This window comes from Nothoprocta perdicaria, unplaced genomic scaffold, assembly GCF_003342845.1.
Source record: "Nothoprocta perdicaria isolate Ctin4 unplaced genomic scaffold, notPer1 scaffold_196, whole genome shotgun sequence".
Classification (NCBI taxonomy): domain Eukaryota; kingdom Metazoa; phylum Chordata; class Aves; order Tinamiformes; family Tinamidae; genus Nothoprocta; species Nothoprocta perdicaria.
The window spans coordinates 945,451-972,254 of NW_020455160.1; the positions used below are offsets into that span (position 1 = coordinate 945,451).

At 42.8% G+C, this 26,804-nt stretch overlaps 1 protein-coding gene across 3 annotated transcripts in view; it reads right to left on the reverse strand.

Moving 5' to 3' along the window:
• PHF20 (PHD finger protein 20) overlaps positions 1 to 26,804 on the reverse strand; it is a 55,654-nt gene that overhangs the window by 22,885 nt on the left and 5,965 nt on the right. For 2 of the 3 annotated variants that reach the window (XM_026037292.1, XM_026037291.1), the window contains exons 2-10: positions 26,636 to 26,750; positions 19,814 to 19,985; positions 19,503 to 19,587; positions 17,077 to 17,156; positions 13,577 to 13,964; positions 13,052 to 13,159; positions 11,903 to 12,082; positions 10,891 to 11,064; positions 1,831 to 2,106 (exon numbers count right to left, since the gene is read on the reverse strand). In XM_026037292.1, the coding sequence (XP_025893077.1) occupies positions 1,831 to 2,106; positions 10,891 to 11,064; positions 11,903 to 12,082; positions 13,052 to 13,159; positions 13,577 to 13,964; positions 17,077 to 17,156; positions 19,503 to 19,587; positions 19,814 to 19,985; positions 26,636 to 26,718 (1,546 nt within the window). In that variant the 5' untranslated portion in view covers positions 26,719 to 26,750. The remainder of the gene's footprint in view (positions 1 to 1,830; positions 2,107 to 10,890; positions 11,065 to 11,902; positions 12,083 to 13,051; positions 13,160 to 13,576; positions 13,965 to 17,076; positions 17,157 to 19,502; positions 19,588 to 19,813; positions 19,986 to 26,635; positions 26,751 to 26,804) is intronic. The other variant, XM_026037293.1, reaches the window with a different exon arrangement.

Here is a 26,804-nt window from a genome sequence, read left to right on the forward strand (position 1 = left end):
GTGGCAGCTCTGCAGCAGCAGGCTCAGCCAAGAAAGTGACTTGCAGCCCCGATGTTCTACCTCCTGCACCCCCATTCACCCCTTCGCCCCTTGGTTGTGCTGAAAGCTACTTGCAGACAAGGGCAGCACCAGAACAGTTCGGGTTAAAAGTGACCCCACACGGAGTGGGGAAGGAAGGCGGTGGGAGGGAAGCGTCCAAGGAAGCACCGGTCCTGGCCAAGGCGACGATGCCAAACCAGCGCTGCGGAGCTGGGGGAAAGGGCAGGCGTGAGGGCCAGGAGCTTGAACCACTGCTCTGAACACGCGAGACCATCACAGCAAAATAAATCCTCTAACTGGAGTAATGAAGCAGTGTCGCAGAAAGCAGACCAGAGATGTGCTAAGGAGAAGCCCGTGGTGGGCAGGCAGCCCATTTGATCACTGTGCAGCGCCATGAGCCGCTCTTCGTCGAGCTGCCCTAGGCAGCATTTCAGCTTTGTTAAAGCTGCACGCAAAGTGGGCTGCACACAAGCTGGCACACCCCAGCACACAAAGAAAACAGGCTTCTGCTTAACTGAACAGTGCTTTGGCATGACTTGGAGTTACTCAAGCAGCTGGTATAGAGAGGTTTACATGCAGTAATAGGATATCAATTTAGTCCATCTATTAGAAAAGGGCAGTAGCATCTCAAATGAACAAAGGATTCGTTGGACATGTCAGAAAGGACAGATAAGACAGGAAGCAAAGTTAGGCCAGGCATGTTGTGCTCTAGTGACCTACGGCTCAGCGAATGAGCTGTGAGATTGCTAAGAGTCTAAGTATCTACAGAGAATATTAATGAAAGACCAAATGCAAAGGCATTAAGCAGCGTGTGCAGGTAAAAGGATTTCAGAAAAGCAGCAGTCAGATTTTGTAAAATGGTCTCAACTAGAAGACAAAAAAAGATGCCACAATTCATATGGAACTGCAGCATGAAAAGAAACAAGTTGCCAGGAGCAAAGCACTGATTCGAGTTGTCAGCAGCAATGCTTCGTTCACAGGTAAGCCCAGACCGTCACCTGGAGGTTATGCAAGACGAAGAAAACAGGCACTTCAGAGGGCCAAACAGAGAAGCAGGAGTTGACCAAGATGATTCTCAACGCTGCAAAGCAGTTATAAACATAAGAGTTTTCTTCTTTTTTTTAAACCACTGAGATTATTTTGTTTCCACTACTCACTAGTTCCATGAGGATCCTGCAACAAATTGCTACTGCTGCATGGGAGGTCCAGCAGCAAGAGCTGTAAATACTGGAGAAATCAGCACCAGCTTTCTAGATGAATATTATCATGAAGTCAGACCATGCAATGTGAAGATCAAGAAAGAAATAAAACGTAAATTCGTAAATTGAGTTGCTCTGTCCTTTTTTCTGTACTAACTATACTAGTTAGGCACTTGCCAAGCAAAAATCAAAGGTCAGAAGCTCAGTGAATTATGTAATTTTGAAAAAGGAATAAAGGTTTAATATTTGGGTTCTACAAGAGTATATAAGCTAAGGGAAAGAACCTCTTAAATTTTTCCTTTTCTAAAATGTGTGTAAAAATATCATTATGTTTCTCCTTCTCTAAAATAAAGAACTGTTGAAAACAGATGAAATGCAGAAGACGGAGTCCTAAAGAGACTCCTTTGGCCTGACATGCAATGGAAGAAAGTGAGTGACTGCTGCTCCTTCTGCCTACTGATGAAAAAAGAAAAAAAAAAGAGGAGAGAGAGAGAGAGAGAGAGAGAGAGAGACAGAGAGAGAGAGAGAGAGAGAGAGAGAGAGAGAGAGAGAGAGAGAGAGAACAGATGAGCAAAATACTCAAAATACTTACACATTGAACCGGCTGTAGTCCGTCCTCTTTTAGACCTCTCTTGATTAGCTCTTTCAGAAGCCAAAGAACTTCTAGTTTGAATATTTCTTTTTACTGGGTTCTGCCGTGATTCTGCAGCCTTGTCCACTCCATGAAAATATTTCATGTGATAATGCAATAACTTGGCTTTGCGGAAGGATTTTAAACAGTCCAAGAACTTGCATCTAAACTTGTGATCTTGATCAACAGCTGCAGCTTTTGATGCAAGAAAATGTGCTCTCCTAAAAGGTTTTGTTACTGTAGGAACAAAACAGATAATTTCCCCCATGCATTTGCTATATTTATCAAACTGTTACCTAAACTAAAAAAAAAAAAAGAAAAAACAAGAGACATGTATTCAAACCTAAGTTAACTACAAAAGCTACGTTAACTACAAACTACTAAAAATAAAATTCTAATGGTACATATCTGCCTTTAAGGTAAATAGCTCAGGTACTGGAAAACTAAGCTTGTCCTACGTACATTACTACAAGTCTTGCCAAGATGTCCGCGTTTCTTGGTGTGTTTCGTACGAACGAGTTACTGTCAAATTTTTGTTCATTAAGCTCCTTGGGCAACACTGAGCGGGACCACCTGCCACGCTACCCACAGCGTGATTTACACAAAGATGGGACAGTCTGAACACTCCCTGAAGATCACATTCTGTTCAGTATTTTTAACTACCTACTTCTTTGGTGAGCACAGTTTCCAAAAACACCCCTCTTGCTTCTGTACTTGTAACTACCTTATCTGCTTTCTGGGTGCCCTATCCTCGCACAAGAGGCTGATTTCTTCAAGAATATGGGAATATTACACAAATATGGCAGGAGTACCTCTTCCAAGTAAAATTTAAAGTCAACTGCAATGTTCCAGCAGCAACAAAAGAACAAAATTAAGGCAAACTACTTGCAACTGTTCAGTCTCATGGGAGAGATTTTGTAATTAGGTAGTTTCTCAGCAAAAATGGCACACAAAAAAATCTTCAGACTCAAAACGAACAAATTTAAGGCACTGCTTTTAGAGCACTTCTGAGCATGGCAGCAAGATACCCAAGCTTGTCCTGGTACATTCCCATTCCTTCATCCAGCATTCCCAAAATTTTTACTCATGTTTTTACTAAGAAAAACACAAAAGAACCATTTTGATCTAGGAGTAAATCAGATGTTCCTGTTACCAGTATCTTTATCAGACGCATCTGCGGAGATACATAAATTGGAGAACAGGGACATATCCCAGTTAAAGAGATCCACACAATTATCCATCACTACTACACACATGGCTTTCCCTCCTCGCCAACATAAATTGCCAAACAAAGGAAAATGGGATCATACGAAAAGCTCCAATCTTTTTATTTGCTCTGCTAAAGCTAGCATATTTCCAGTTTTTTAAGTACTACCAAACTCAGGAGGTTAAGAAAGAGGATGCATTTAATGAAAAGAGCAGCCTTAGCAACACTGAGGCAAAACCAGAAGTACATAGAGTGTTAAATACAATTAGACATTAATTAGGAGTAACTGAAAACGAGGAGCACAAAAGGACCCAAAAACATTTCAAACAACTGCAGTAAAGATTTCCTGCAACTTTATACACATAGGAATAAGTAAAAGTGAGAATTGAAGATAGTGCCAAGATAAGTCTGGTAGAAGAACACAGGACAGCTTGTTGAGAAATTTTTAGGGTATAGCAACAAAATTGGTAAATTCTATTGAGCTGCATATAGAAAGGTTATGTCAGAGAGGTAAAGCATCCTAGCAAACTGCATGCAACCTATATTCAGATTTAACTAGTATGTTATGTAAAAGAAACAAGACTCAGTCATTGAGGGGGCAACAGCGAAGCTGCCCTATGGCACAGCATTCAGGGGCTGTAATCCCGCACGCCGGGCTGGGCAAAGCACGATCCCCAGTTAAAGCCTGATGAAAAAGAACGTAAAACAGAAGGTGTCAACCTGGGGGAGAAGGCGCTGCCCCGTGGGGGAATGTGCTGCCTGGGGGTCTCATGGGGAGCGGGAGCCACAGGAGGCGCGGGTGGCGCCGCACCGGGTAGGAGGCCGTGTGCGCCTGGCTCCCGTGGCTGCCCTGCAGCCGCCCGGCTCCCGCGCCGCCCCACGGCCGCCCGGCTCCCGCGCTGCCCCGCGGCCGCCGAGCCGCCGGCTCCGCACGGTCGTGCCCGGCGGCTGCAAGGGACAAGACCAACGAGCGGCCTGCGGGGGCACACAGAGTGCTCACGTTTAATGCCACAATACAGAACTCGGACAACTAAAGGGAATTTGCTTCAATTTAGTAGTGATAGGACAATGGAAAAACCGCCTTCATCTGCAGCAAAAAAGGGGCAGGAGGGTTTGAAGGTTTGTACAAGTCTTACGAAGATAAGGGAAATGACTATACACCTGTTAGGAGGAGACCCTGTTAGGTCTGTATCCAAGCTTAGAGCACTTGCCTTCCATTGGGATGGACAATCCGTGAGGAGATACAGGGAATAGCTTCTAACTGACCAGCTTAGAAGGATCAGGATCAGCTAGAGGATCAGGATCAGCTAGAGCTTAGAAACACAAAAGGAGCAGAGACCTGGGGGAAAAGGGGAAGGAAAGAACAGGAAAACTGACTGCAACAGGCAAAAGAAATGATTCAGGGCAGAGCAGGGAAACACAATGGCAGAAGGTTCAGAGCAGGGACGGAGTCGTTCCCATTGCCAGCACACGGAGATGATTCCCTCCTGCAGTAACACGACGCCAGGACACGACTCCCTGGGGCCAGGAAGGTGCAGAGAGCTGCACCCGAGGCCTCCCACGAGCCTCCACGGCCTCCCACGAGCCTCCTCTGCCCCGCAAACGGCCTGGGCCAAACAGTTACACGGGCATTTAAAGCGCAGAACTCACTGTTTTTGTTCACTAAACACAGCAACAACTACTGAGATAGTTTTGGCTTCATTAGGACCCAGCCTCTGGCGTTCAGGCCCTCTGCCTTTCAGAGGGCGAGCTGGACAAGCTGCCTACGTGTACCAGGCTCCCTCTGAACACACAGCAAGCTGCTGACAGAGCTGCCATCTGCTGCGTCTCCAGGAAACACCAAAGCTTAAGTTAGCCAAACCTGAAAGCGGCCAAAATTCAAAATGCTCATCCAGCACACAACTAAGCTAGCGCTGACCACGCAGGCTCGAGGTCAACAGCCGCTGCTCCTTTAGTTTTCACTCCAAGGTCCGTTCTTCCCCATCAGTAACCTCGCTTCTTCATTGCTCTGTGCAACCCACAGCTTTCGTCCTTTGTGATAAGGCATCTAAGAGCAACGTGACACAATTTAGCAGACTCAATTCCCAAGAGATGGCTGCAATTGGAGTAATGTTTTTTATTTTTGAAATGTTTCTTTCATTTTATTCCTACTGCAGTTGTTTCTCGGGGCACAGAAACTTGCGGCCTGCGGAATCGCAGCCTCACCCTGCTGGCCCCTGCAGGGCGCTTCATTCTCTGTGCTCTCCTCCTTGCCCAAACGAAGGTTTCAAGCCACCAGATCTTGTTACGCGCTGCATTTGCCGCTCTCTGCAGAAGTATTTACAGATGCCCAACTTATTCCTTCATCTCTTATTCAACTGATGTATTCTCTCACTGCAGTATGCATTCTGCAATGCTTCCATCCATACTTTCAGTCTTCTTTGTTGCTGTTTTGCTTGAATTGCAAACTTAAATAAAAAGTAATAACAATATGTATTCTGGAAGCAACTGCACTGTCCCGGACCGCAGTGACGAAGGCTCCTGCGTGACATTTCCATCTACTCCAAGAAACATGAAGTCGGTCCTCGGGGCCTAATGCTGCCTGTTCAGCAGAGTCTGTCTCTGCAGCCTGAGACCCATTTTGGAGCCGGGACTTGCTCAGGAACGCACCCATTCCCACACGCTTCACGTCTGAAACGCATCCTTGTAGCCAGCCCAGCTGACACTCCTTATGCCTTATACTTTGGATCACTTCCTCATCAACTCCCTCTTTCTTTGGATTTCTCTCATCTGAACTTTTAATTGTTATTTTTCAGCTCACCAAATGTTGCTATTCACCCCATTAGTAACAAAATTGCTTTCTTGGTCCAAAACCTCAGTATTTCAAGACTTAAGCTGTGAAATCAAAAACATCTGGCCTAACTGATCTCCTCAAGTTACAAGTTACTTTAGCTAGGAACAATGTGCAAGCATCTTCACTGCATCCAAAATCCACCGAACTAAAAGCAATATAGGTGCTTGGTACAGAACTACAGAACTACAACTACTGACAAAGAAAGATCCCCCGGTTTTCAATAGCCACAGCTGCTCCAAGCTGCAACCCTGGCACCCGAATCATTATTCGGCATTGCAAGAAGCACTCGGGACACTAATTCCACCCATTCTCCTCGCCATTTCCTGCGTGGGCCAGCTCTAAACCCATAACCAAGCAAACCTGGGGCACGCAGGACGCGCGGCAGCGCCCGTGCCGCTGCGCAGACCTGGGCGCGCTCAGGAGGCGCCGCGGCCGCGAGGATCCGGGACGTCCTCCACGCCGACCCTTCCCGCCGGCAGAGCGGCGGGACGTTCTCCGAGCTGGGGAACGCGGCCCCCACATCGCGCACACCCGCCAGCACGCGGCCCGCGCCGGCACGCAGCCGTCGGATCGCGCCTCCCGGAGCGCAGCCCCCACCGGAGCCGGCCCGCGCAGGCACGGGAGGCACAGCGGGTCCCTCAGACAGGCTCCAAGCGTCTTCTGCTTCTGCTTAAGCGAAAGCCAAAGCCGCGAGGGAAGAAAGGAGGAAAGCGCATGGTCAGCGCAAGGCAAACGAATGCCCGACCAGGCCCCAGGCACCCGTTCAACACCCTCAAGCTGCCGACGGCAGAACTACCGGCTCCGTGGTGTGTCCGTGGAGAGCAAAGGCAGTTCCCGTTAAACCCAAGCGGGGTGCGAGGGCAAAGCGAGCGCGGGGCAGCTGCGGCGGCCTCCTCGGCCCGCGCTCACAGGCTGGCCGCAAGCTGCTGCCTCCGCTTCAGCTCCATCCGCACAGCAGTTCTTGTCCCCAGCCACAGGGAGCCAAGGTACCGCAGTACGCGATTTTTACCTTCAGGTAAATACCATTACTTGATTTGGACATTTTAAAAAGGAATTTAGGTTTCATCAAGCAACACTACGTTGTCCTTTCAAAACACCGGTACATATACGCTTTGTAACACAGCAAGCACATAAACCCTCCAAATTAGAACAGCTTGTAACAGCACATGCAAGCCCCAAACCCAACAACAACAGACTGCGGAAGACATTTTGAGAGATTGCGTTTGGTTTTCTGATTTTAAAGTGCTATAAATAATGTTCTTCCTAGATATCAAGCTTGTTAAATCTAGCAGTGTCAGGTTTCACTCGCTCATGCCACATGCTGAAGAAAAATAAGGTTATTTATTCTATTACACTTTGTAATACTCTCCCATGGAAAGAAAATGAAGTCCCATTAATTGAGAGATTAAAGTCTATGAGGGGGAGGGAGAAAAAAAAAGCCCTCACACTACTGTACCATTCTAAATATGAAAAATCATCTTTCACTTCCATCTTTGTACTTTATTTTGCCTGTATTACGATTGCCTAAGCAGGCGGGTTGTCTGCTCTAGAACATGAAAACAGGATCTGCTGGGTAAGGCAAAAGTAACTGCAGGAAAACACAAATCTACTTTTAACTATGGGAAATCCATCTCTGACAGTATGGAGGGACTGTAGATTCCTGGGTCAATAAAATCACACATTAATCATTTTTAAATGTTAACTACAGTAGATTTTACACTTTGATTTCAGGCCACATTCAAGAAAAACCCTCTGCAATTCTTATTGCACAATCTTCAGGTGTTTTTCCAATTAAAGGCACTTAGCTTCCCTATCTGGATATGACATTACACAGCTGGCATTTTTATGACAAATGAGACGACTAATTAAATGACAACAAATCCAACACCCAAAAGCCATTTCCAGACAAGAGCAGAGTGCAGAGCTGCAGGCCAGTGCTCAGGGGCAGCTCGTGTCTGGGAACTACCTTTCCTGCACCTCGTGCCGGCAGCAGCGCGGACGCCAAGGCCCGCAGGCTTTGGGCCCCAAACCAAACGTCGTGTCGCTGCATCTCCACTCCTCGGGTCCCATTTGGCGAGCTCAGCAGATCTCCCTAGCCCACAGATCACACCCATGGGAATTACACTTTTATAGTTGTTAAATATTCAACCAGGATTCTCACCAATTTAAGCCCAATTACAAATGCTCAGCAGCATATTTGTTAGAAGAAAAACAGTCGGAGAGAAGCGGCCGCGAAGGCAAGAGGCATCCGCAGGGCTCGTGTTTCCCTGAGCTCCGGGCACCAGCATCATCCCAGCACCCACCTCATGCAAGAGCAGCCTGCACGCTGCCAGACGCACACGATCCCCACTCCCTGTGCTGAAAAGCAGCTCAGCCCAGCACCTGCCGGGGTTCAGGAGCACAAAACCCACATACAGCGCCTCTGGACCCCACAACGAACAGCAGCAAGCAAGGCAAGGAACAAAACCGGCTGCTGCTTTCGTTTAGCTTCATTTCATGTATCTGCCAGTGAACACCAGAACGTTTCCTGTAAAGGCAAGAGCTTTCCCAACCAGCAATAAACGCAGAGAGGAAAGACACTTTTATAAGGCAAACCAGAGGTAAGTCTGTTTGGTCTATGCTTTTTTTTTATAGTTATTACAAACCCAGATTCCAAAACATATAAAAAGGGAAGAAGCATCTCTGAGGTGACTGCACAGCTACGCCTGCACCCTCTCTCTATACGGATACCAGGACAAGTTTAAATCATATGCAAAATATGCATTAATGTTAAATCATATGCAAAATGTGAAATGAGGACACTGGGGAATCATTTAAGACATCTGACATCCTACACTTAAGCTACAACACAAAGGCCCTTCTTCCAAGAGGGTCTTTTTTTACACCATTAATCTCAAAACAGAGGTATTTGTTATGGTACCAAGTAAAATATTCTTTATTTTGAGAATATTCAGTGACTACTATACTATTACACAAAAACATTGGTAGCAGATGCCTTATTAATACTATATTAACAGAGCAACAGTTTTGAAGAATATCTATAACTATTCAGAGTGCTCTTCCATACTCTTAACACCATATGTTCTTCCAGAAAGCCAAGATTTACACTCCAACTTCCCAGAAAATTAGGCTGTGGTTTGTCAAGTTACAATTCCAGGAGTATCCTCAGGGGTTACACAAAATGAACCGAAGAACAAGCCTGTTGCCTGTAGCCTTAAGTGTGCTACACTTCTAAATGAAAATCTGCACACACCTTATAAAATGCAACACCTTTGTCATATCAGATCCCCGAAGTTAAAAAGCATTTCAACATATTGTTTTCCTACACAAAGCACCTCCAAAGGACAGTATCTTTTGCAGTGGAAAGCTTTGGCATACTTTTTTTTTTTAATAGTATTTGAGAGAATAAAAAGCAAGTCTTTTTAGTGAAATAATACAAACTGTCTTTTAAAAATAGCTACGACCTGCAATAACTATCAAAATGACCACCTCCAAGGCATGAACCCCACATGCAGCCAGCTGCGCCCCACAATAACTCAGTTGCTGCATCTGTTTGGAGCGATGTTGGCACCTGCAGCAACTCCTACATGCTCAAGTGAAGTGAGGATTTACCACAGCTACCCAGGAAAAGCTTCAGTCTAAACTTTCAACTGCAGGGCAATTCCAGTTGTTTCAGGTGTTGGACAGCAAGCCGGTCCTGCCAGCTACGACAGGGAAAGGAGCATCTACAGCCACGGGAAGGAGCAGGACTTTTTCCACCCTTGCTTGGCTTCAAAGCCCTGTGGAGAGGCTCTCAGTTCCTCCTGCACTCAGAGCTGCTATGGGGAGTAGCAGCAGCTCCTGGGCATCACGCAGGCTCTGCCCCAGTGCTCACATTACTCAAATGTGCTGTTCAGCTGCACCAGACAACCAGAGCTTCTGCTTTCTTTAACTAAGAGGAGCTACAACCCATTCACAAAAAAACAAAACACCGACACATGCACTTTCCATGCAGACAGGGACAAAAACAACCTGACAAGAAAAAGCTCTTGCAGCCTGCTAAAGGTCTATTTGTATGTCAACCCAAGCAAACAGAAGGAAGAGGTAACTCCTTCCTGCACTACCCATGCACATGCAAACGTTATCAGCTGCACGAAGACCCTGGCCCAAGAGAGTTACACTGCGGGGTGGAAAAGGGACACGCGGGACTGCAGAACCAACAAGCAGAGCACACCCGGCGCGTGCGGGTTTCTCCAGTGATGCTGGACTAGAAATCCCTCCAACTGCTCTGCCCCAAATAACTTGAAGCTTTCTTGATTGAACAATAATTAGGTAATTATCAGCACAAGTTTCCTCAATTAACTGGGGATATTAAAATTTTTAAGGAATAATCTCAGAGCAACATTATATTTAGATTTAGTCTGCTCTTTGTGTATGAAACTTTAATTTGAAAAAGTATGGCATGTACACTCCCCAGTCTAAGAGAAAACGTGCATTCGGGCAGACACTGGAACGTTTCAGTTATTCCATAAATTTGCACCAAATACACCAAATATTCTAGGGCTCAAGTTTGACAATAGCCAGAACATCAGGATACAGAAATGCACAATCAGGACTCCCAAATAATACTAATGCTACCATCTTTCCACAGCACAAGCAAAGTTACAAAAGAAGCAGATCTTTTAAGACTTTAGTCTGACCTAAATCAGAATTGCAAGTGTTAAATTATATCCCGAAAACAAATATTTATATTTATTTTACCTCTTATTAAAAGTACTACACAACTTCATTTAAAGATTATAATTTCCACCTTTTGGAGGCTTGCTGTCAAGTCCAAAACCCACACATAACAGCAAAGCTGAGTGTTTCAGGGGTCATAAGCATTTTTCCCCTCAGTTACCATTAGAAGAATGTTTCTTAATTATACTGTTAAATCATGAAGTACCTGGTATCAGCTGCCTTAACAAAGCATCTACACTAAATATGAAATCAAAATTTGAACCTGTAGCAGCAGGAGGATCCTCAGGTCTGTCAGCAGCAGAGGAAGGCTCAGAATCTTCAACTTTTTCTTCTTCTAGGCTAGCATCCACCCCGAGAACTGCAGGATGTAATGCATCTCCAGAAGATGCTTCCTCACAGAAATTTTGGTCAGCTTCAACAGGAATTCCTAACTCAACTAGAAGGGAGGAAAAAAATTGAATGAATAAAAGGTACACCAAAGCACATACCAAAATACCAACATGTGCATCCATCACATGACAGGAGAGACAAATACACATTTACAGTCAGATTATTTGCTGTTATATTAGCATAAAGCTTTAAAAAAAAAAAAATCAAACAAAACCCCCACACTATAGGTACCTGTAGCAGCCTTCTAAATTTTCAACTGCTTAAACTCGCAGAGGCTGCTAGTTCAGCACAGCCTGATATAGGCTAGGTCTACTCAAACGATTATCAGAGATTCTCCTGTGAGGAAAAGGCAATGACAAGGAGGTGGATGCTACTTCCACGCTGCCTAGTACAGAAAAAGAGAGCCCTTGTGTTTGTCTTAGTGTTCAATGAGTTGATTAAACTGTAATTTAACTTTTAAACTACTTCCCAACACAAAAGGACATAAAAGAATACAGAATATAAAAAAATAAACATCTATTACATAATTTTCCCAAGCATAACCTACAATCTCTTTAACTCAGTTTCTTTAAGTCCTCAGGAAACCAGCAGGGCTCTCCCTTGTCCGGCAGCCAAGGACGCAGCTAGTTATGGGCTCCCTACTACATGGGGGAAATGCTAGTGTTACGGACAGAGGTGAAATCAAAAGCAGAGGAAGGGCAATCAGTGGAGCAGAGATCAAAATAAGCTTTCCTGGGGTTTACCCTGCACTGCTGCTGAAATCAGGTTTGTTTTAATTGCAGATATATAATCTGGAGGTTATGCAAGTGAAAATACAGTGTTTGTAACAACTAAAAGCCTTCTTTACCATTTTATGTTCAGGACATAACCAGGAAGCTACTTACCCTTCTCAAGTTCCTTTGGGTTAGATACTGTATCTTTCACAGTCTGAATTTCTGTTGAAGTTGTTGTGTTGTGATCTGTATTTTCAATCTCGTGGCCAACACCAGATGAGAGTCTTGAAGATCGCCTTCTAATCTGGTCTCTCTCATGATTATCTGAAGAGTTTTTCAATTTTTCCTGAGCTAAAAAACAGAAATCTGAGATACTAGGTAGCTCACATGCACATTCGAAAGACTTCTCGCACAGTAACAGCTTGAAGCTGTTTTAATGACTGAGTTTAACAGCAGAAGTTAAACAGTTCTCCTAACTAGGCTTCTGAAAAAGCTACGCTCACATTCACAAATAGATATATGCACAAAAATGAGGCCTAAATATTTTGATACAGGTTTCTTAATGTTTCAAACGTGCTGTGAGTTACAGATAAAGTGTGAATACAGATGTCTTACAGATAAAGCGTCGCTTTCCACAGCAACCGTCCCAGGGACATGTTTGATATGAGATGCTAAAACAGACAGCTCAGAAACAAACAACCCTGACCCGACTATGCTGGGTAATACATGAACTGCAATTTTTATATTTTCTGGTCCTCTGGAATATAAATCTCTTTAGCTCTTCCTCATCTCTGTCTGCGATAGTACCATAGACGATAATTTTATTTCTTGATCAACACTCTGAAGTTTCTCAGCATCATTATACAGTATATTAAGACGAAGCAGTAGCTATCAGACTGCAGTGACATGAATATATACTATTAAAAAATGAGAATGCTTTCTGTTTGCCTTTTTAAGCAATGTGGTAGATGGAATAATAAGGAAAAAAAACACCCACAGTTTCTTAGAAAAAGGATTTTTTGATTGTCTAAATATTGGACAGAATATAACCACTCCTGCCCTTAAACTCTGTAAATTTCTGCATGAAAACTGTCAGCCCATGCAGGGTCCCTCTATCCAACCCAACTTTCAGAAACTGGTAAAAGCCTTCAGCTATAAACAAATGGCCCGTTGAAAAAAAGCGGGCGCTGCCTTTGAACCATTTTTGTAACACATTCCATGGTAAATATTAAGACTTTCTTTAAAAAAAAAAAAATCCTCTTAAGCTTCTGAAACTTATTTGAACAGTTACTGTGATAGCTCAACACCAAAAATACTCACACAAATTTTTATCAATCCTGGGACGCTTCGCTGGAACTTCACCTCCTTTAGGTACTTTCCGACGTCTTAGCTCTAAAGTTATGGGCTGCAGCCTCTGAGAACTCTGCTCTGTATATTCACATAGAGAACAGAAAGTTGACTGCATCTGAAACTGGAAAACTACTAAAATAAGTTCCTAAGTGTCATTATTTATTCCTTTATAAGAAGCGTCTCCACCCCTAGTTTAACCTGGCTCCCCCATGTCCACACAACAGAACTGAATCCTGTTGCCAGCACATTTTACAGTTATTCATGAAGATTATTTGCCTAAAACCGATCTCTGAGCAGACCATTAAAAACCTTTAAATCTGAAGAACAAGTATGCTCTCAACTGTCTTGAAGCTTGAGTAAAGGTGAGATAAGAAAAAGTCTAAACTTCTAGAGACTCAGAGCCTGCAAACAGAACAGCAAAACACTTCATTCTCTTATGTAAGTTCATAAGGACTTAGACAGTATGGTCTGAGCAACTTATGTGCAGCTACATACCTGTTGGAGGAGTTATTGGTGGCCTTCCACGTTTTCGTTTAGTTTCTTTTACATTTTCCTGTGGACTCTTTACATTGTCGTTCTCAGGCTTCTTCTCAACTTGTGTGTCTACTGAATATTCCATATCATTCTCTGATATATTCTCTTTATCTTCTTTTCCATTCTTAGCTATATTCTTCTCTGAGCCCTTGCCTTTTTCTGAGATGACGATCAATTTTCCCTCTTTGTCAGGTTGCTTAACCCTTTTCTCAGTCTTTAATGTCTTTTCATCCTTGTTTTTCTTTGCATTATCTGTTGCTTTCCTCTGTTCTTTAAATTTCTCCCGCTTTTCAGGAGATGACGGAATTTCATTACCTCTTTCTTTAGGCTTAGCATTACCCACAATAGTCTAGAAGGAAGAGAGTGTGACATGAAAACTAACTTCTTGCAACCTGGAGGTCCTCCCTTTTGCCCCACCTCCTCCCCCTTTTCTTTTTTTTCGACCAGTTTTCAAAGAAAGAAAAGCACATGCCCTTCTATAGCGACCAGCACATTAGAGCTTGGAGGCAGCTCAGTTGTGAAGACCTACAGAGCAGACACATAGGGGTTTAACAGGATAACATAAATACTAGGGAGCCATGTGACACAATTTTGAGGCAGCAGAGTTACTCAAATTCCTAATCAAGTTACACATTCTAACTTTATGTCCAATATAATGAAAATTTCAATCCTTCACACACCTTTGTCTAAGAAGGAATTAGTCACCACTACCATTAATAAAACTCCAGGTACACAGTGAGACACCGAAGAAGTCGAAAGAAATACTTAAACTGTAAATCTGAGGAAGAATTATGAGGTTGCCTTCACAGTTAGGTTTAGTTAGGTTTACTCCCCATCAAGTTACTGATACTACATTCAAATGTATTGTTTTATCATATATATATATATACACACATATTTCTTTAAATGGCACAAAATTAGGAAGAACAGCCCTGTATCCAAGTTCTCTGCTAGGGAATGCCATGGATTGCTCTCCTTAGCTGGTCAGATCCATTTTTGAATGGTGCAGTGAGGGCTGCTTAGGTTCCCCCCCGCCCTTCAATGACCCAACTGCAGTCTCAGGACTCTCCCGCTCCAACAGAAACCTCCTTTAGATTTTGAGTCTAGATTATTCTTCTCTATGTTTGGCCTTGTGTTAACATTGGCTTTAGTTTAACCAACTTCCCTCTTCCTGTTGCTCATTAATTGCTTCAAGTTATTAGGCAACCAAGCTCCTTTCAGCCATAGTACTGCTATGCACAGCAGGCTTAAAGGAGACAATCGGAGAAGACTTTGGACAAGGATCACAGGACTAGAAAGGCTACCTCTTTGTAAAGAAACTGGAACAGTTGATTTAGGTTGCACCAAGTTCTGAGACGACATCTCATCTGCTCCTGTACAATCTCGCCTCTTCCTATCTGTATGTGGATTCATAAACTGATGCACTGCAAGACAGCAGTTTCTAGGCCAAAGGCCCAAGAAATTGAGGCAATAAAATGGTCAACGTGCACATCTGCTCCACCTCCCACGAGATCATTTTAACCACACTCAGCAGAGAATAGACATGAAATAATTTTTTCTTTCTTTAAAAGAAAAAAACTACCACAGCAGTCAAACTTGGGAACTTACAAATTAACCAAAAACCTTCAAACATTACATTGCACCAACTGTGCTGCTTGCAGAACAATCCTATGTGAATAGAGCAGGAGAGATCACAACATATCTGAAACATCTTAATCAAGTCTTCCTCAAAAAAATGATCAGTAAACACCCTAAGCCCGGGTTATCTGTTGATGTGATGAGCTCTTCAAAGCCGTCCTTGCACAAAAACACTCACGCTGCGCAGGCAGTCAGCATTTCACCATCACTGTCTGATGCAGCTTGTCATTCCCTCTCTGCAACAGCAGGGGAACACCGCCACTGAAGAGGGCTGCCTTATTCTATTATGCTTTAAAAAGCAGGCTTTTAAACAAATTTTAAAAAGCTACAAGTATTCATGACTTCAGTCTTTTCTACATCAGGCTGTATCTAAATCTATACCTTAAACTACTTACATTCGCAACTGAGTCCTGCATTCTCAAGTGGCTGACTTGTTTAAAATTTCCTAATGAGCTTTGATAACAAATAAAAATAATTTCTCCTATTATGGTTTTCATGCCAAAGGGCAAAATAAAACATGGTAATAAAACTAATTTCTCAAGTTAAAAGAAATTTCCCAGCCAGTGGTTGTACTGAAAAGAAAACTCAAATTCCTTTCAAAAGGAAAGACATAACCAAAGCCATATGGAAAGTTCATAAACTCTCTAAAGGAGACCAAATATTGTGCCATTTTTTCCCCCCTATCTCCTGCAGATTGAGCTGCAAAAGACCTGCTTTCTTTAGACTGCTTAATTTAATAGACTAGGAGTATTTCTCATGGTCATGATAAGTCTTCAGGTAGTTCCCTTGTGAGTCTTAGTCTATTAGTCAAATTATTAGTATTTGAAACATCACTTTAGGGTAAATCTGAAACAGTTTTCCCCTCACAGTTTGGCAGATACACAATCTGCAGAACACCAAGGAATGGCAGGCTCTTCAAGGCAGTGGCAGATTTAAATTGTACTTTTCAATAATACATTATTATTGAGAATAATAATGTTGGGACTTCTTTCTGTTTGGAAGAAGGTCCACGTCAGTGTTCAAACTTTTGCTTTTAGTTTTCCACAAGAATAAATCATGCCTGAAAAAACACAGACTACAGACACACCACAGGAATGTGTTGGCAGGATCTGAACCTTAAAACCATTCCTGTAACGAAAGTTGTCCAAAAGCAAATACTGAATGTTTAGAAAGTTCTCCAGGCCACAGAAGAGCCAAACCCGTCAGCCGTTCCTGCGCGTCCAAGCACAAAAACTGTCAAACACGCACAAACTAGCATTTCTTCCTTATTTTTAACTGCTCACCTTCCATCACTAGCTGAGGTTGAAGTCACTGTAGATAAGGGTAGCAAAGCAGCCAAATCACTGGCACAGAATACAGCTAGAGAACAGCACTGTTATCTCCAGGTTGCAAACTGAAGGATTACTGGACAACTTCCTTGAAGGGCTCAAAATAACCAACTAGTTCCTCTAGGAAAGGCTGATCTCATAGTTTCCATCCACTCAATTTTTGATATATATTTTAAACTAATTGTTAATAGCTAAAACAACTGCAGTGTTTTACAATATCCTACCCCTGCTCGTAGTGTACGGACTCTGTGCACACTCTGAATCTTCCACTGATTTTACTTCAAAGAGTACATTCACGAGACCATGAAACTGAGAACTTCCTGGGTCATGCCATGATTTGCATCATCTTTTCATTTTAATGGCTTTCACCTCAGACACACTGCATGTCAGCAGTAAAATAATTAAACACTCGATTCCTACTTCTGCAATTAAGCGAACCTAGTCACTTGAGCTGCCTGCTTTAAAACATGCCAGCAGCGCGAACACATTACTTACCTGGTCTTTGGAAAAAGCTTTGACATGAATGTTTTTGACAGTCTGAACTACACCATCATAAAATTTCACAGTATAGGTACCTAAAATTTGAAAAACAAAGCACAGCAATTTAAAGATCAGAAGTTACCTAACAGAGCGACTGGCTACAGTTGCACTACTGAAGCTGCACATTCAGACCTAAATAGCAGCTTCCTTATCAGCCTTATTGGAAGGCTTGAACAGCAGAGATTTCTCTTTACAGGCCAGATAAGGGAGGAATAACAAAGGTTTTATTTATAATTATTATAGACATAAAGGTACACATTTTAGGTCAGAGTTGCTCCTTAGACACACTTTCCTGCCCAAGCCCCAAAATACTTACGATAACCTGAGGGATAATTGCAAATGATTTATTTTCTTGCTCATACAACTTTTATAGCTGCTCTAGACAAAGCACTGTCCTTCACAGTTAATTACTGATACTCAAAAGAGGAAACTTTTAAATTTTTCTGTTTGTAAAGAATTTCATTGAAGATTTCTTAAGCTTTAACACAGCTGTATGCATCTTTACATTGAATTTAACAGCAAAGAAACCACTTTCCCCAAATATATTCTTATAGCAATTACTGCTGCCACTGTAAGTTCAAGCACAGATATTCACTTAGCAACATGTGGGGAGGGAGGAAAAAAAAAAAAAAGGTCTTTCCTATGAATTGAAACCAGAAAACAGTAAATGGGCTGCTACAACAATGCTCAGACGGTGCTTTCAAAGAACAGGTAGCCAGCTTTAACAGAGACGTAACACACAAGTCTGTGCTGCACAGAGCAAAGCACTTAGTCAGCAGGTTCTAACTAATGAATAATTCCAACAGTCAGCAGTGATGGCCACAGCAAAGGAAGCAGAGGTGAGGAACGGGGGTTACTTCCAGAGAAAGAGAAGAAAAACTCTACTGGTTCTTTCTCCACAAGATCTCAACCATTTCTTCTAAAAAGCTTTAAAAATAACTGAATTGGATCAGCAGAAAAATTTAGTATCTAATTTCATAAAGCAAAAGCACACCAGCTCGTGCCAAGGCAAATTAAGGGAGATTTAATGCAACTATGTGAATTGTAACTACACACTTAATAATGGCCAAAAGAAAAATCACCATCAAGGATATAGAAGCATACCAAGGAGCCTTCTGCAGATTAAAGAGTCTAGGCTTTTCACGGGAGCATAGAAACTATGGTGAAAGGCTTTTCCAAATAGCCACAAATAAATCAGGTCAGCTGTGGTAAAGCTGAGAGAGTTGGGCATGTTCAGCCTGGAGAAGAGAAGGCTGAGAGGGGGCCTGAGCAGTGTCTAGAAATACCTCAAAGGAGGCAGTGAGGAGGAGGGAGCGGCCTCTTTTCAGTGGTGGCCACTGATAGAACTAGAGGAAACGGCCACAAACTGAAGCACCAAAAGTTCCACAGGAACTTAAGGAAAAATTTCTTGACAGTGAGGGGGACAGAGCCCTGGCACAGGCTGTCCAGGGAGGCTGTGGAGTCTCTTTGTCTGGAGGTCTTCAAAACCCACCTGGACACAGCCCTGTGCCACGTGCTCTAGGTGACCCTGAGTGTGCAGGATGGACTAGATGATCTCTAGAGGTCCCTTCAAACCTCAAGGATTCTCTGAGTCTATGTGGTAGCTAAGCCATGATAACCTTCAAAGCAGAGGTGCCAGCTCCCGCTCCAGGCAGCCTGTTTCAGGGATGCACTGCTAGGGGAAAGGTGTTTTGGGTTGTTTGGTCAGAGCATCCCTCCAGACACCGGGCTGTGCGCATATCCATCTGTCATAAGCCCCGCAACTGTAAATGTGCTCCATAGTTTCCTGTGCAACAGGCAGAGGTCTCAAGTTCTCAAGAAGGTGCTTATCCAGCTACCAACATCAATAAAACATACAGAGAGGAAACAGAACATTAAAATCTTAGCAGAGGGGAAAGAAGAATAAAAAAAAACAATCAGTTTTGGTTTTAAAATCAAAGAATTACATTTTGGAGGACAGTATGAATAGTTAAAGGAAATGGCACAAGAAAATATGCTCCAAAATTAAGGCCTTGCTCCTAGGTAGATTCCTTAAAGCCAGTTTGGTTGAACTCCTCTCACAGTCTTGGACTACTAGACAAAGCCTGATTTCCAGTTTGCTGCACAAAGGGCTGCTGATTTTATTTAGCCTATGCCTCTGAAAGTTTATTCACGTTACTGTTTTCACTTTTTGTGCATCTCAGCAGAAAGATCTGTGACTAAGAAGGCATCTTGCAAAAATATAAAAGGTTAGCTTAAAAAGTTAATAGACTAAAATATGGATTCAAAAATTTCTCACAGGAATTTTGTCTGCCGTGTTCTCTCCACCTAAGCAAAAAGCTTGGAATGAAATTCAAAATGCAGTAGTAATAAGCATGACAAAAGCAAGAGCGGCTCCTTACCGTCTTTGTTAACAGAAGTAACTTTGGCTGGATAAAAGCGACAGTCCGACCAGCATGCCAATACTTGATCATTTATATGAAATCCCTAAAAGACAGTATTTAATAGTATTTGCATTTAAGAAATAATAAAACATTTAACTTAATTAAATCAAAACGATTTGATTCCCAATATTTAAGATATAAGTCAAAGAACTTATATATGGTAGCTAGCGCAGCAACAATTAAATGCTTTAATACATCTGAGTGGTCATAATTCACCTAAGTGCATATTAAACTGGTACACACACCAATGCTCTATATTTGCTACTTACTGCACATCCTTCTTCCTCGTGTAATCCTTCTTTCCTTAACTGTATTTTCTCTAAGGGACGCAAGTAAGGACTGTCCCAGCAAAACCATTCATCGTATCTATGGTTCCAGCGCTTGAAATGGATAAGTACTTTCCCTTCCTCATAATCAATTTCTTCAATGTGAGCTGGATACCTGGAGAACAGTAATTAATATCAAGTAAGAACAAGTACATCTCAGTTACTCCAGCTACAGTGCAAAACATTACACATAAGTGGCCTTCTCAACTATCAAAAACCAGAGTATCTGAAGACTATTTGATCAGCTGTAATGGGAACTAAAGTTAGCACACCTAACATCTCTACAGTCTTAATATTATTACACATATCTCTTGCATGAGCAATAAAGCTATTAGAAAGGATTAAAAGGTCCAGCACAGAACGACCCCCGAACTGAACTGCATGAAGGCAAACATTGGTTGTATGAGGAGGGCGCAGCTGAAGGGGCTCTTCCTCTCTACATTTCCCCCTTCCGCTCCAGGACTAGGGAGTGAGAAAAAGGCTAAACTTTGCTATGTCCAGCATAAGTGTGCAAAACTGATAGCTGCCTTAAGGGCAGGAGGAAAGGGCCAGGTAGGAGAGCCTCAAAGATGAAGCCAGTGGGAATAACAAGAGTTATTCCACAGGAATATACTCTCAGATGCAAACGTACTAGCCTTTGTAACAGATACAACGTAAGTGCTCTGCCATAGCTGTATTTTTTTTTTTTGTAGACAAGCTTTAGAAATACTCTTTTGCTAGACCACATACTACAGCTAGAAAAAAAAGAAACCAACTTAACTTTGCAGCATATAACCAGACCTGAAGACATGTCTCTAAAACTTATCTTTTCAAGTATATCAGTTAGCGTGGCAGAAGACATCACCTAAACCTCAACTTTCAACAAATAAAGTATTTACACAATTATGGTGACAAGCCAGTCATTTCAGCTCTCTTATCAAGGACAAGACCTGGAGGTTGATACACTCACTCCTCTTAAGAGATACCCATCAATTCATGCCAATGACCTTCCACAGAACTCCTAGCTGAGGTTCTGAAGAACCTACAGTTGTAAGTCCTATATCTCCCAGCATCTAGCAGGCCCAATAAATCAGATTGAAGTTTTATGTTCTCAAAGATGAAACCCATCTTCGAAGTCCCAGGACTTTTAAATTATTACTATGAGATTCAGAGGTCAAACCCAGTAGCTTCCAATCACGAACACCTTATAGACTATGCATTTCTTTAATTGCATTGGTAATTTGTAGACTTCCGTAAATGTTTCAGAATCAGCATTATCACAGCTGAAGATAACATCATGAATTAAAGTTCACTCCACTGCACCAAGAGCACCAGAACATGTGGATCAAGCATAGGAGCAAACCCGGCACTAAAAATAAAATCCAAACTCAACAAAACTGAGACTTAAATGCAGTGTTTTAATGTTTTCGGTCTATCATTTTACAGTCATGCACTGATGAAAAGAAAGGCTATCTACTCGTAACTGAAGTTCTTCAGCAATTATGGTCTGTGTCCAGAAGGGAGACGCAAGTGAAAAAGCCACCACGTCTCGCACTGTGGCCGCACGCTGGGGCCCTCCTTACCGCTGGGTGCCACGTCCGTCCTGCCTTAGATTGGCCCAGAATGCTATCAAAATATGTGGAGCTAAAGCAGTTTGGAGAGAGGATGGCAGATGGGAGCTCCTGGTGACACAGGCATCTCAGCTTTGACAACACAGATTCTGACCCACAATAGTACCTTGCATAGCAGCAGGCTCTTGACTTGTTCCAATACACTACAACAGTCATCTAAACAGCACCCACATGAAACAGCACTAGGCAGAGACATCCAACCCACAGGAAACCTCCTTGTAAGGCCTTCTGAAGACTTAATCTAAAGATGTAAAGATGCAAGACAAACCCTCTTGGCCTCCAATGCGTTGAGCAAGTTCCATTCTGAAAATATGTTCCAGATAAAAACCCTGCTATTAATCCCCCATCTCAGACAAGTTGAGAGGGGCTATGGAGAGAGATCAGAACAGGCCTGGAGAGAGAGTCTGTGAGAATTAAAAACACCAGGCAAGATCTGCCTGCCTTTAGGACATAAATCTTTCTTACTCTGTCCATAGCTACAACAATCACCAAAATCACTGCTTTCACAGAAATTCAAGGCAGGCAACTGGTAACTAATACCTCAAAGACAGTCTCTTGGCAGTAAAAAATATCAAATCTATTAGATGCCATGCATTTCCTTTGAGAGTATCCAAGTCCTGCAGAGCCCAGCATAACCAAAGGGTAAGAATCCACAGATCCTCAGTAAGAGGCCAGCAGGAAATAAGTCCTTGCTATCAGGTCTGCAGTGGGTCTAGGGCTCATCCAGATTCCCAGAGACCCAGAGGGAAGCTGATGAAAACTAAGGAGAACTGGCTCAACATCACGCCAATCATCATTTAGGATATGTTGTCTGTCTCTCTGGGGAGATACATGCTAAAGTGGTAAGGGTCAAACAAGTTATATGATGCAAAACCACACCCTGCCTCATACCCAATTAAAGAAGGAACATCATCCTTCACATCAAGAACCATCATCCCAGAACCATGCACAAATATCACTACCTGTGTCTGTCCCACCTCACCTTCTGAAAACTCTCAGATAGAGAGAAGTATTAATATAACCGCAAGAACTGCAAAAGACACCTGAGAATGAGACCAAATTTCAGCCTGGTCTGGAGCAAACGGAGACAAACCAGAGCCCTCAGCCAGCTCCTGAATAATACCCTGAAAAATTCTAATAAATCTTACCTTTCTAAAGCAGCCATCATCCACCAGTATCCTGTTCCATGCTCCACTGAAACACTAAGTCACTAAGACACTATGCTAGATGCATTCACGAGCCTGGAACCTTCCCAATGCTAACTTCTTTTGGGACACAAACACCATAGTGCTGTCCAGCACCTGGCAACTTCAAGGTTAAAGAGAAAGGGTCACAAGCTCTCAAGAGCTCAGTCCCACGTGCTGAGCCTCATCAGGGGGCACACATCCCTACAGAACTACAGAGAAGAGGAATAATACCCCAAACCCCTGCACATGGGGCAAGAAGACTTTAAATACCCCGGGCCGAGGCAACTAAAGGCAGGCCCTCTTGTTTAATCAAGAAAGCACCTACGGAATGACAAGGTGAAACACCTAAGCTGAAACCTAGCCTAGGGCATGAAAAGAGAGTACAGGTTGCCACGTGTCCCAGTAAGGTCAAACAGCTCCTCCTCCAGACCATGAAGGAGGCGTTTAGCTGACTGCACGGACTTCCAAGACTGTTAACTAATCCCAAGCAAGAAATCTCCCAATATCGCTCTGAATACTGTTCTACCACGTCATAAAAACAAGCTGAAATTCTTGCAAACTTTGGGCAATTTATCAGGGCATCAAAGCAAGTTATTTTTCAGAAAAATTCAAAGGGAATGACTGGCTTGTACCTTTCAAGGACTTATGAAAAATGTGATGACTAGACATCAAAAAAGAGAAAACCAAGATGCACACGCTGGTGGGACTAGAGTTTCACTAGAAACACAAGGGTCGGTCAGGACCTCAAACAGCAGAACTCTGAAGTTCTGGGGGCTATCGACAACAGGCAACTCCAGACAACTGCTGCCAGAGCACAGCAAGCATTATGAAAGCAGCTTCTTTTAGATACAAGTGCAAATCCATCCCTTGCTATGAAGACGGGAATACCTGAAAATTCAAAATCAGAGTGCTAACCAGAGGAGTTCCTATCTCTCAGTTCAGGATTGGTTTGTCTCCTTTCTTTCCTAATTATGACACCAAATCATAATTTCAGTGAAGTCTTTTTTCTCCTGGAACTAGAAAGGGACGATCTTTCTGCAGTCAAAGGAACACCAAAAGGAAGCGAGACACCTTGGAGGACCGGCACTATGAACACATATGTGGTTTCCTAGCTTCTCAGTACTGGGACAAAGTCCTGACAATGACAGCAATTACATCTCTTGAGACTGACAATCTTTACCCTTAACAGGGTAGCACAATACTCTTAAAATACTAATCTTGAGCTCAAGGCTGAAGAGCCTTAATCTGAATCAGAAGTCTCTTAATCTCCATTTTCCTCATGTAGTAGATAGAGCAAAGAGAAAGATGTCGTTACAACAAGGTCACCACCTGCCTCCTACAATCGTCCAGCACAGCCATCCTCTTTTCGTTATAGTGCAGTTGCTGCTTTCCAGGGCCAAGGGGTTTAAGTGATCCAACACAAACAATTCCAACAACTCAATTTCCCAGGGACAGTATGTGTATGTCAATGGATGCAGCTGATCCCTCTGGGATCTGCCAGGGTCCGCATTAGTGGAGTGGTCCCACCACATCCTCTGGAACTCAGTACTCGGATGGATGCATGGAGGCACTGGCTGGTGGACAGGGCTCTTCCCTCTTTTGATGCTATCTGGTCAGCAAATGGTCATCGGGGACAATTCATGATAGCTTTGGATGAGCCAGTCAAACCTCCCAAAATGAAGCCAAGCAACAACAAACGTGGACTCACTGTACTCTCTGGAGTTTGAGTCCAGGAGATGACACAGATACACACCAGGAACTGAAATGCATGATTATTATGTTCCAGCAGACAACTAGATCCCTTTGATAAGGGATCTAAAGACACCCAATTCAAGTTCACTTTGCACAGGTAGTTCGCTTTTCACCCTTTTTCTCTTACACACAGCTGGGAGATGGGCATTACACTTGAACATCCAGGAAGCCCCAAGCTAATATTCCAAGACATGAGCCCTGGCCATGAAAAGACATGTACATTGGGCTCCAAGATTAAACACTTTTCCTCAAAGCACCACAGCCATCTGAGAAGCAATACTGGCCCTTCAATTGACTAGTGTGTAAGGTACTGAGCACAGAAATGAAAGCCAGATCTCATTTAAAACAGGAGACTTCTGCTTATGTTTCACATGTCAAGATAACACAGTAATGCACAAGAAACACTTAAGACCTCTGATGGCCTAGCACTGGGAAGAGCAATTATCACAACAGAAGTCTTGAATCCATCTGAAAAGCACATCAAAACCACACCAAGGAGTATTCCCATTCTCACTGTGGCAGGTGAAAATAAACACAGGGGAGATGGCAAAATCCTGTTGTCCTCCACAAGGCCACACCTTCCACAAGTGGTGGGCCTTGGTCTGTCACTACTCCTATTGCCGAGAGAAAATACACATCCAGCTCTGGTAGCTTTTGGTTCTCAGCTCCTAAAAGAACGAATACATGTGGGGGACTGGTTAAGGAAACGTGAGCTTTCTGACCCAGGGTTCACACCAGCAAGCGAAAGAAAACTTTCAAAAATGGAGAGCCGATAACTAGGTTCTGAACTAACGAGTGGCAAAACACTGCACAGAAGACATGAGTTTTCAAGAGCTGAAGAACTGCAATACGGTCAAAACACTAAAAAAAAAAAAAAAGAAAAAAAAGAAAAAAAAGAAAAAAGAAAGAGAGAGAGATAAGCAACAACAGGTGCTGTTTTTTTTTCACCCTATTTTGCAAATTTACCATATGAGAACTAAGTACTTGTATTTTTAGTCACTGTTTTTCTCCAAAGCAGTCAGATAGGTCACAAACCACTTACGTGACTTACTTAGGAAAAAAATAGATTAAACTATACCTCTAGTAAGCCTACACTGCATGTATTGTACAGACAGGTTTAGAAATCTCACTGCTGTAAACTTGCCAAGATCTCCTTGCATGCAAAAGATGTGAATAGATTCAAATTGAGGCCCTGCTGCTTTAATTCACACAGGAAAGCCAACATAAAATACAATGTAATGTTTGTACTTTTCTTCTGAAGAGATATGTTTATTCATTTTTACAATTCCATTCCCCTTCTACCTGAAAAGTGAACAAGATCTAGGAAGCAGCTGAGGCATTTTGGACCCAGCCACGTACATTACCCCCTGCTCCCGGGACGCCTCGGTGGTTTGCAACGTGGTGACTTCTACAGCTCATCTTGCCTGCCGTTTCTAGAGGCTGAAGTACAACCAGATTTAACCCACAGAGACTCTTAAATAAAAATCAACCATCAGTTGGTCAAACAACAGAGAGAAGATAACTGAAGGAACTAACAATGTCCAGTTGACACTCATATTCAAGTCCTTTACCCTGGCAGTTTTTAGTCTTGTATCCCATTCACTAAACATTATTAAATGCTAATTTGCAAGCTAACTTTCTAAAACAGACATAGTTAGAAGATGCACTACACCCCCCACTGCAGTTATGTGAGATAAACTTTTCTCAACTATGAGGCCTTCAAGGTAGACTCCAAAACAAACTTCCTGTTAGGAATGCGCAGCCCTTTTCAATTCTTTAAATCTGTATTTAACTAAGTTTACCAATGAGCACAGACCACAACATTAAGCCTACGAATTCATAACAATGATGGAAAGGAAAGCAGTGAGGAGCTGCCTTGGGTATCACAGACTGCAGAGGACTCACCCCCCTCCTAGACTGCTCTGTGAGATGTGTATGGCACAGTGTTTAAAGTGTGAATTAAAGAGCACTCAAGCCTGGAGCTGCACTACACTGAGGTTTAGCTCTTTCCCAGATGCAGACAGCACGGGTATGCTTCTTTCTAAGAGCCAGCACAACATAACAGCATTTATTGCCCATTTCAACCACTGGTATGTAAGCATTTAAAAATTAACTATTTTCCTATAAACTAGGACTCTACATACGATACCAAAGTAAAATGTTTTTAAGATATTAAAGACTTAGCGTTAATATAATATGAATTTTTTAAAAAATACCAGTTTTTTAATCTGTCACGGGCTTCCAACTGGGCTCCCACCTCAAAGTTGATCCCTCTTCTATTCGGTGGATGTTTTGTCATTTTGTAATAGCAACACTGCTGATTTTATTCCCCTGAAAAATGCAATTAAATATCAATCACTAATCAAGACACATACAAAAAATAAG